At 48.5% G+C, this 11,629-nt stretch overlaps 1 protein-coding gene across 1 annotated transcript in view; it reads left to right on the top strand.

Annotated features, from left to right (window-relative positions):
- The window catches only part of CDR2L (cerebellar degeneration related protein 2 like), a 41,303-nt gene that overhangs the window by 2,728 nt on the left and 26,946 nt on the right, over positions 1–11,629 (top strand). The window contains exons 2-3 of the mRNA XM_063960667.1: positions 8,128–8,240; positions 9,200–9,348. Of these exons, the coding sequence (XP_063816737.1) occupies positions 8,128–8,240; positions 9,200–9,348 (262 nt within the window). The remainder of the gene's footprint in view (positions 1–8,127; positions 8,241–9,199; positions 9,349–11,629) is intronic.

Genomic DNA, 11,629 nt, shown 5'->3' with positions numbered 1-11,629 from the left:
CATATACACCACATACACATATTCATACACACACATGTACATACTGGGGGTCATTCCGAGTTGATCGCACGTAGCAACTTTTTGCTGCCCGTGCGATCAACTCGACGCCGCCTATATGGGAGGGCTTTTTGTAATAGCAAGGCTGCGAATGCTTGTGCTGTCTTGCTATGCAAAAAAAGTTTAGTGTAGAACTAGACCATGGTAATAGTTACCCTGTGCGATCGATCCAGCGATACATGTCCCAGAAATTGACGTCAGACATCCACCCTCCAAACGCCTGGACACGCCTGCGTTCGCCGAACCACTCCCAGAAAACGGTCTGTTGACGCCCTGGAACGCCTTCCTCCTGTCAGTCTTCTTGCGATCGCCGCTGTGACAGCTTTCTTCATTCGCGGTGTCGCTGCACAGCGACGACTGTCGCCGGGCAATGACGCACCTGCGCAATTCAGCCACCGCGCATGCGCAGTTCCAACCCGATTGCACGGCTGCGAAGAAGTGCAGCGTGCGATCGGATCGAAATGACCCCCACTGTACATAAATACAGTCACACACACACACACGCTTTCCAGCCACTTACATGAAAAAGTCTGGAAACTCGTCCTCCTGTGATGCAGGCTGCAGCCTGGTCCCGTGTAGCTCCGCCCTTATTCCGTGAAGCTCCGCCCACTTTTAGATCCGCCCAGCACACTGTGGGGGAGATTCAAATGTTTGAAAAGTCAGTTGGGAGTTTGTTTTTTCCTATCTAATAGACAGGAAAAAACAGACACCCAACCAACTTTTCAAACAATTGTATTTCACCCTGTGACTGGCTGCACTGTGAGTCTGTGACAGGGGAGGAGGGGGAGAGGAGGCTTCATGATGCCGGCGCTCTTGCCTGTCATAGAGTTTGACAGGCGCAGCAGCCGGCATCAGCAGGGCAGGGGAACTCAGCACCTGGCGCCTACCCCCACTGCATCCCTTTGCTAAATACACTTGCAGGGATGCCACAGGTTGGTGGTCCAGGGTCTAATAAAATTATTTATGGTCCGTGTGATAGGCAAACCCAGAGCTGATGGGCCTGTCAACCATATAATATGTGGACAAACTGAATCGCAAACAGTCCACCACCATATAAATAAACCTAAGGATGACAAATAAGCACAATATACTTAATTTAATAATTTTTGCAATAATTCTTAATAAGAAACCTTTGGGCTAGGGGTGGCATGAAAAAGGCTGATACTGTACTGTGCCGTGATTCAAAAAAGTTTGGAAACCATTGGGTTAGCTTATTATAGGAGCACGGTAGATTTGCCGGACAGCCATGCTATTAATTACTGCAGAAACACAAACTGGTAAGAAAAAAGGTCAGAGATTTGGTTAAAGTTAAGGGCTATAAAAAAACCTGCAGACTTGTACTTTAGGGATAATCTATGTGCTTGAAGCATTTTGTGAAAAACAATTCTTTTCATTTTGTTAATTATGTAAAATGCATAATTCCATGTGTAAGGCTGTACCTTGTCTCACACATGAATGCAAGATGCAGCTGAAACCAGCTGGGCAGCTATTGATTGTCAAATCAGAACATAAAGGCACAGATTATATGTTCCACAATGAGCTCACAGCACACTGACAGAGCATGATAAGAGATGCTTTGTATCTTTTTTGGTGACTAAACGGACAAATCTGTCCCTTTCTCTGTGTATAATGTATGTGGTGAAGATGTGCTTGTGTGACCATTCCACTGCACTACTGACAGCATGCTTAAGAGTGGACACCATTTAATTGACATGGATATATACAGAGCCAGTACAGCATACAACATGTAAAGGGTCAGAACCATCTGAAATAAATTAGGCGTGATATTTCATATTCACTACTGTTACTACCAACATGAACTTTTTCTCATAAATCCAGCAGGCTGCTGTAGAATTGGTCTCGCTGCTTATATTTACATAGCCTTACATTACCTCAGCACCAGTGTTTGTTTTTGTCATTGTACAGTGAATTAAAGAGTTGATATATGGGTTACTGGCTGACTGGAAACATCGAGAAACATAATTTGGAAGAAGCTTAATGGGCCCTACACACTGGTAGATCTGCCGCCAAGCTGCCCGACGGCGGATACGGCTGACGGGCGACCCTGCATAAGCGACGGGGCACCAACGATTAACAAGCATGGGGCCACGCATCGTTCATCATTAGTACCTACACACTGCACGATATGAACGAGTCACGTTCATTAATGAACGAGAATGTTCATATCGTGCATTTTATCTGCCAGTGTGTAGGGCCCTTAAGAATTCTATACACAGCCATAGGAAAATGAAATTCATGGTAATGCATATTTTTTTAAAGCTACTCGCTTCAAGCCATTGTGTGTGGAGCAGTGGTAATTTGCTATCTCCTTGCTTGCCATATACCAGCGGAAGCAGTTATAGGGTACTGCTACTGCACTTTTAAATCTTATTTCTCTAACGTCCTAGTGGATGCTGGGGACTCCGTCAGGACCATGGGGATTAGCGGCTCCGCAGGAGACAGGGCACAAAAATAAAGCTTTAGGATCAGGTGGTGTGCACTGGCTCCTCCCCCTATGACCCTCCTCCAAGCCTCAGTTAGGTTTTTGTGCCCGTCCGAGCAGGGTGCAATCTAGGTGGCTCTCCTAAAGAGCTGCTTAGAAAAAGTTTTTAGGTTTTTTATTTTCAGTGAGTCCTGCTGGCAACAGGCTCACTGCATCGAGGGACTTAGGGGAGAGAAGTCAACTCACCTGCGTGCAGGATGGATTGGCTTCTTAGGCTACTGGACACCATTAGCTCCAGAGGGATCGAACACAGGCCCAGCCATGGAGTCCGGTCCCGGAGCCGCGCCGCCGACCCCCCTTGCAGATGCCGAAGATGGAAGAGGTCCAGAAGCAGGCGGCAGAAGACTTTTCAGTCTTCCTGAGGTAGCGCACAGCACTGCAGCTGTGCGCCATTGTTGTCAGCACACTTCACACAGCAGTCACGGAGGGTGCAGGGCGCTGGGGGGGCGCCCTGGGCAGCAATGTATAATACCTTTTTATGGCTAAAAAATACATCACATATAGCCCTTGAGGCTATATGGATGTATTTAACCCCTGCCAGATCTCACAAACTCCGGAGAAGAGCCCGCCTAAATAGGGGGCGGGGCTTATTCTCCTCAGCACACAGCGCCATTTTCCTGCTCGGCTCCGCTGTGAGGAAGGCTCCCAGGACTCTCCCCTGCACTGCACTACAGAAACAGGGTAAAACAGAGAGGGGGGGCACTTTTTTTGGCGATATTACTATATTAAGCTGCTATAAGGATACAACACTTATATAGGGTTGTTCCCATATATATTATAGCGCTTGGGTGTGTGCTGGCAAACTCTCCCTCTGTCTCCCCAAAGGGCTAGTGGGGTCCTGTCTTCAATAGAGCATTCCCTGTGTGTCTGCTGTGTGTCGGTACGTGTGTGTCGACATGTATGAGGACGATGTTGGTGTGGAGGCAGAGCAATTGCCGGTAATGGTGATGTCACCCCCCAGGGAGTCGACACCGGAATGGATGGCTTTGTTTATGGAATTACGTGATAATGTCAGCACATTACAAAAATCAGTTGACGACATGAGACGGCCGGAAAACCAGTTAGTACCTGCCCAGGCGTCTCAGACACCGTCAGGGGCTGTAAAACGCCCTTTACCTCAGTCGGTCGACACAGACCCAGGCACGGACACTGAATCTAGTGTCGACGGTGAAGAAACAAACGTATTTTCCAGTAGGGCCACACGTTATATGATCACGGCAATGAAGGAGGCTTTGCATATCTCTGATACTACAAGTACCACAAAAAGGGGTATTATGTGGGGGGTGAAAAAACTACCTGTAGTTTTTCCTGAATCAGAGGAATTGAATGATGTATGTGATGAAGCGTGGGTTAACCCAGATAGAAAAGTGCTAATTTCAAAAAAGTTATTGGCATTATACCCTTTCCCGCCAGAGGTTAGGGCGCGCTGGGAAACACCCCCCAAGGTGGATAAGGCGCTCACACGCTTATCAAAACAAGTGGCGTTACCGTCTCCTGATACGGCCGCCCTCAAGGATCCAGCTGATAGGAGGCTGGAAACTACCCTAAAAAGTATATACACACATACTGGTGTTATACTGCGACCAGCCATCGCCTCAGCCTGGATGTGCAGTGCTGGGGTGGTCTGGTCGGATTCCCTGACTGAAAATATTGATACCCTGGATAGGGACAGTATTTTACAGACTTTAGAGCAATTAAAGGATGCTTTTCTTTATATGCGAGATGCTCAGAGGGATATTTGCACTCTGGCATCGAGAGTAAGTGCGATGTCCATATCTGGCAGAAGAAGTTTATGGACACGACAGTGGTCAGGTGATGCGGATTCCAAACGGCATATGGAAGTATTGCCGTATAAAGGGGAGGAATTATTTGGCGTCGGTCTATCGGATTTGGTGGCCACGGCAACTGCCGGGAAATCCACCTTTTTACCTCAGACCCCCTCCCAACAGAAAAAGACACCGTCTTTTCAGCCGCAGTCCTTTCGGTCCTATAAGAAGCGGGCAAAAGGACAGTCATATCTGCCCCGAGGCAGAGGAAAGGGTAAGAGAGGGCAGCAAGCAGCTCCTTCCCAGGAACAGAAGCCCTCCGCGGGTTCTGCAAAGCCCTCAGCATGACGCTGGGGCTTTACAAGCGGACTCAGGAACGGTGGGGGGTCGACTCAAGAATTTCAGCGCGCAGTGGGCTTGCTCACAGGTGGACCCCTGGATCCTGCAGGTAGTATCTCAGGGTTACAGGTTGGAATTCGAGAAGTCTCCCCCTCGCCGGTTCCTAAAGTCTGCTTTGCCAACGTCTCCCTCAGACAGGGCGACGGTATTGGAAGCCATTCACAAGCTGTTTTCTCAGCAGGTGATAGTCAAGGTACCCCTCCTACAACAGGAAAAGGGGTATTACTCCACGCTATTTGTGGTACCGAAGCCGGACGGCTCGGTAAGACCTATTCTAAATCTGAAATCTTTGAACCTGTACATACAAAAGTTCAAGTTCAAGATGGAATCACTCAGAGCAGTGATAGCGAATCTGGAAGAAGGGGACTTTATGGTGTCCCTGGACATAAAAGATGCTTACCTGCATGTCCCAATTTGCCCTTCACATCAAGGGTACCTCAGGTTCGTGGTGCAAAACTGTCATTATCAGTTTCAGACGCTGCCGTTTGGATTGTCCACGGCACCTCGGGTCTTTACCAAGGTAATGGCCGAAATGATGATTCTTCTGCGAAGAAGAGGCGTATTAATTATCCCTTACTTGGACGATCTCCTGATAAGGGCAAGGTCCAGAGAACAGCTGGAGGACGGAGTAGCACTAACCCAAGTAGTGCTGCAACAACACGGGTGGATTCTGAATTTTCCAAAATCTCAGTTGACCCCGACAACGCGTCTGCTGTTCCTGGGAATGATTCTGGACACGGTTCAGAAAAAGGTGTTTCTTCCGGAGGAGAAAGCCAAGGAGTTATCCGAACTTGTCAGGAACCTCCTAAAACCAGGAAAAGTGTCTGTGCATCAATGCACAAGAGTCCTGGGAAAGAATGTGGCTTCTTACGAAGCAATCCCATTCGGCAGATTCCACGCACGAACTTTTCAGTGGGATCTGCTGGACAAATGGTCCGGATCGCATCTGCAGATGCATCAGCGGATAACCTTATCGCCACGGACAAGGGTGTCTCTTCTGTGGTGGTTGCAGAGTGCTCATCTGTTAGAAGGCCGCAGATTCGGCATACAGGACTGGGTCCTGGTGACCACGGATGCCAGTCTGAGAGGCTGGGGAGCGGTCACACAGGGAAGAAACTTCCAGGGAGTATGGTCAAGCCTGGAGATGTCTCTTCACATAAATATACTGGAGCTAAGAGCGATTTACAATGCTCTAAGCCTGGCAAAACCCCTGCTTCAGGGTCAGCCGGTGTTGATCCAGTCGGACAACATCACGGCAGTCGCCCACGTAAACAGACAGGGCGGCACAAGAAGCAGGAGAGCAATGGCAGAAGCTGCAAGGATTCTTCGCTTGGCGGAAGATCATGTGATAGCACTGTCAGCAGTGTTCATTCCGGGAGTGGACAACTGGGAAGCAGACTTCCTCAGCAGACACGATCTACACCCGGGAGAGTGGGGACTTCATCCAGAAGTCTTCCACATGATTGTGAACCGTTGGGAAAAACCAAAGGTGGATATGATGGCGTCTCGCCTCAACAAAAAACTGGACAGGTATTGCGCCAGGTCAAGAGACCCTCAGGCAATAGCTGTGGACGCTCTGGTAACACCGTGGGTGTTCCAGTCAGTGTATGTGTTTCCTCCTCTGCCTCTCATACCCAAAGTACTGAGAATTATACGGCAAAGGGGAGTAAGAACGATACTCGTGGCTCCGGATTGGCCAAGAAGAACTTGCTACCCGGAACTTCAGGAGATGCTCACGGAAAATCCGTGGCCTCTACCTCTAAGACGGGACCTGATTCAGCAGGGACCGTGTCTATTCCAAGACTTACCGCGGCTGCGTTTGACGGCGTGGCGGTTGAACGCCGAATTCTAAGGGAAAAAGGCATTCCAGAAGAGGTCATTCCTACACTGGTTAAAGCCAGGAAGGAGGTGACTGCACAACATTATCACCGCATTTGGAGAAAATATGTTGCGTGGTGTGAGGCCAGGAAGGCCCCCACGGAGGAATTTCAATTGGGTCGATTCCTACATTTCCTGCAAACAGGATTGTCTATGGGCCTCAAGTTGGGGTCCATTAAGGTTCAAATTTCGGCCCTGTCGATTTTCTTCCAGAAAGAATTGGCTTCAGTTCCTGAAGTCCAGACTTTTGTAAAAGGAGTACTACATATACAGCCCCCGGTTGTGCCCCCAGTGGCTCCGTGGGACCTTAATGTAGTTTTGGATTTTCTCAAATCCCATTGGTTTGAGCCACTCAAATCGGCGGATTTGAAATATCTTACATGGAAAGTAACCATGCTACTGGCCCTGGCTTCAGCCAGGAGAGTGTCAAAATTGGCGGCTTTATCGTATAAAAGCCCATATCTGATTTTCCATTCGGACAGGGCAGAACTGCGGACGCGTCCTCATTTTCTGCCTAAGGTGGTGTCAGCGTTTCACCTGAACCAGCCTATTGTGGTGCCTGCGGCTACTAGCGATTTGGAGGATTCCAAGTTGCTGGACGTTGTCAGGGCATTGAAAATATATATTTCAAGGACGGCTGGAGTCAGAAAATCTGACTCGCTGTTTATACTGTATGCACCCAACAAGCTGGGTGCTCCTGCTTCTAAGCAGACGATTGCTCGTTGGATTTGTAGCACAATTCAACTTGCACATTCTGTGGCAGGCCTGCCACAGCCTAAATCTGTCAAGGCCCATTCCACAAGGAAGGTGGGCTCATCCTGGGCGGCTGCCCGAGGGGTCTCGGCATTACAACTCTGCCGAGCAGCTACGTGGTCGGGGGAGAACACGTTTGTAAAATTCTACAAATTTGATACCCTGGCTAAAGAGGACCTGGAGTTCTCTCATTCGGTGCTGCAGAGTCATCCGCACTCTCCCGCCCGTTTGGGAGCTTTGGTATAATCCCCATGGTCCTGACGGAGTCCCCAGCATCCACTAGGACGTTAGAGAAAATAAGATTTTACTTACCGATAAATCTATTTCTCGTAGTCCGTAGTGGATGCTGGGCGCCCATCCCAAGTGCGGATTGTCTGCAATACTTGTACATAGTTATTGTTAAAAAAAAAAATCGGGTTGTTCTTGTTGTGAGCCGTCTGTTCAGAGGCTCCTACGTTGTCATACTGTTAACTGGGTTCAGATCACAAGTTGTACGGTGTGATTGGTGTGGCTGGTATGAGTCTTACCCGGGATTCAAAATCCTTCCTTATTGTGTACGCTCGTCCGGGCACAGTATCCTAACTGAGGCTTGGAGGAGGGTCATAGGGGGAGGAGCCAGTGCACACCACCTGATCCTAAAGCTTTATTTTTGTGCCCTGTCTCCTGCGGAGCCGCTAATCCCCATGGTCCTGACGGAGTCCCCAGCATCCACTACGGACTACGAGAAATAGATTTATCGGTAAGTAAAATCTTATTTTTTTTTCCCCACAGATCTGCATTTGGCAGCAGAACTGGGGAAGACCCTCTTGGAGCGCAACAAGGAGCTGGAAATATCTCTGCAGCAAATGTACCTTAACAATGAGGAGCAGGTGCAAGAGATTGAGGTACTGACAGCAGAGCATTAACTAGTACTATCTACTATCCTATCAGTGAAAATGAGGGCGAGTTAAGCTGGGTACACACTGGGCAATATATTGGCCGTATTTGCAGGACAAGTACATGGTATATAAACATTTATGCATCAGTGGTCATAACAATAAAATAAGCAGCATGGTGGCAGAAACCAAGGGTTAGGTGCAGTTGTAAAGAGTATAGAGTAGATGACAGTGCAGTTGTAAAGAGTATAGAGTAGATGATAGTATAAGTAAGGGAGGGTAAAGGACCCTTCTTGTGAAAACTTACATTCTAAAGGGGAGGGGCAGGCAGGAGCGTTAGCCGATAAATGGTTTATACCGCTCCTGCAACGGCCGTCATCGGGTGGTCGCATCTTATATATTATTTATTCTTTAAAGGTTCGACCACCCAATTCCACAGCATGGCTGATCGGGAGAGTTTACCCCGATCAGCCGCTGAATGTAAACGTGTGTATCTAAACGTAACAGTTCCCTCCCTCAGCCTATTCCTAACTGTGCCAGCTACCTGCAGGTTAACCCTTACCATCCCTCTCGTGCCTAACCCTAATCTGCATACTTACCTCTGGGATCCGTCTGGATTCTGACCATTGGGATCCCGCTGTCTGTATTCTGACTGCATCTCGTTCAATTGTAGCACCCATAAATAAGAGATATTAGGATTACAATCCTTCCAGCCACTGTCAGCTGTGCTCTTATCTATTCAGTGTGAACACAGAGGCAGTCTTTCTCATCTTATAAGCAGCCAGATAGCGGCATCCACATGTGGGATAAAAGATGGTAAATCAGACTGGTGGTATTTTAATGGACAGTTCACATTGGTTTACAATGTTGTTATTAATTAACTAAAATGAATGATAGTCTACAAAAAAAATAAACCAGGAATTGTGAGAATGTGATTGAACTTGATTGAATTCTTTCTGTCTCTTCAGTATCTGAGTAAACAGTTAGAGATGCTCAGAGAGGTGAATGAGCAGCATGCCAAGGTATATGAGCAACTGGACACTGTAGCACGAGATTTGGAAGTGACCAATTTACGACTGGTGCAAGAAAGCAAGGCAGGTCGGCAAAAGATAGAAAGGTAAGAAGGGGAAAAAATCATAATGAGTAGAGCAAATTTCAAAAAAAGAATAAGACTGGGAAAAGGTTCAGCTTTGAAGAAGAATTCCCCCAAAACATTGCATTTTCCAAATGTCCATCTGTCATGCACGTTCAGGAGTTTCCGGTACGGCTGTCTAACTAACTCCTTGAATGTAGTTTACTATCAAACTAATCCCAGCTGTCAGCTGTGCTAGTTATTTTCTCTGACGTCCTAGTGGATGCTGGGACTCCGTCAGGACCATGGGGAATAGCGGCTCCGCAGGAGACAGGGCACAAAATTTAAAAGTTTGACCACTAGGTGGTGTGTACTGGCTCCTCCCCCTATGACCCTCCTCCAAGCCTCAGTTAGGTTTTTGTGCCCGTCCGAGCAGGGTGCAATCTAGGTGGCTCTCCTAAAGAGCTGCTTAGAAAAAGTTTGTTAGGTTTTTTATTTTCAGTGAGTCCTGCTGGCAACAGGCTCACTGCAACGAGGGACTTAGGGGAGAAGAAGTGAACTCACCTGCGTGCAGGATGGATTTGCTTCTTAGGCTACTGGACACTAGCTCCAGAGGGACGATCACAGGTACAGCCTGGATGGGTCACCGGAGCCGCGCCGCCGACCCCCTTGCAGATGCCGAATAGAGAAGAGGTCCAGAAACCGGCGGCAGAAGACGTCTCAGTCTTCATGAGGTAGCGCACAGCACTGCAGCTGTGCGCCATTGCTCTCCGCACACTTCACACCAGCGGTCACTGAGGGTGCAGGGCGCTCGGGGGGGGCGCCCTGGGCAGCAATGTAATATACCTATTCTGGCTAAAATATATCACATATAGCCCCTGGGGCTATATGGATGTATTTAACCCCTGCCAGGTTCCAAAAAAAACCGAGAGAAGAAGCCCGCCGAAAAGGGGGCGGGGCCTATTCTCCTCAGCACACAGCGCCATTTTCCTGCCCAGCTCCGCTGCGAGGAAGGCTCCCAGGACTCTCCCCTGCACTGCACTACAGAAACAGGGTAAAAACAGAGAGGGGGGGCACTTATTGGCGATATTTATAATATTTGAGCTGCTATAAAGGGAACACACTTATTAAGGTTGTCCCTATATATATTTATAGCGCTTGGGTGTGTGCTGGCAAACTCTCCCTCTGTCTCCCCAAAGGGCTAGTGGGGTCCTGTCTTCTATCAGAGCATTCCCTGTGTGTCTGCTGTGTGTCGGTACGTGTGTGTCGACATGTATGAGGACGATGTTGGCGTGGAGGCGGAGCAATTGCCTGTAATGGTGATGTCACCCCCTAGGGAGTCGACACCAGAATGGATGGCTTTGTTTATGGAATTACGGGATAGTGTCAGCACGCTACAAAAGTCGGTTGACGACATGAGACAGCCGGCAAACCAGTTAGTACCTGTCCAGGCGTCTCGGACACCGTCAGGGGCTGTAAAACGCCCTTTACCTCAGTCGGTCGACACAGACCCAGACACTGACACTGAATCCAGTGTCGACGGTGAAGAAACAAACGTATTTTCCAGTAGGGCCACACGTTATATGATCACGGCAATGAAGGAGGCTTTGCATATCTCTGATACTGCAAGTACCACAAAAAGGGGTATTATGTGGGGTGTGAAAAAACTACCGATAGTTTTTCCTGAATCAGAGGAACTGAATGAAGTGTGTGATGAAGCGTGGGTTACCCCAGATAGAAAACTGCTAATTTCAAAGAAGTTATTGGCATTATACCCTTTCCCGCCAGAGGTTAGGGCGCGCTGGGAAACACCTCCTAGGGTGGATAAGGCGCTCACACGCTTATCAAAGCAAGTGGCGTTACCGTCTCCTGATACGGCCGCCCTCAAGGATCCAGCTGATAGGAGGCTGGAGAATACATTAAAAAGTATATACACACATACGGGTGTTATACTGAGACCAGCAATCGCCTCAGCCTGGATGTGCAGTGCTGGCGTGGCTTGGTCGGAGTCACTGTCTGAAAATATTGATACCCTGGATAGGGACAGTATTTCTCTGACGTCCTAGTGGATGCTGGGGACTCCGTCAGGACCATGGGGATTAGCGGCTCCGCAGGAGACAGGGCACAAAAATAAAGCTTTAGGATCAGGTGGTGTGCACTGGCTCCTCCCCCTATGACCCTCCTCCAAGCCTCAGTTAGGTTTTTGTGCCCGTCCGAGCAGGGTGCAATCTAGGTGGCTCTCCTAAAGAGCTGCTTAGAAAAAGTTTTTAGGTTTTTTATTTTACAGTGAGTCCTGCTGGCAACAGGCTCACTGCAACGAGGGACT

The sequence above is a fragment of the Pseudophryne corroboree genome, chromosome 3 (assembly GCF_028390025.1).
Source record: "Pseudophryne corroboree isolate aPseCor3 chromosome 3, aPseCor3.hap2, whole genome shotgun sequence".
Taxonomy (NCBI): Eukaryota; Metazoa; Chordata; class Amphibia; order Anura; family Myobatrachidae; genus Pseudophryne; species Pseudophryne corroboree.
The sequence above is the reverse complement of the archived record's forward strand: the minus strand, read 5'-3'. Positions and strand labels throughout refer to the sequence as shown.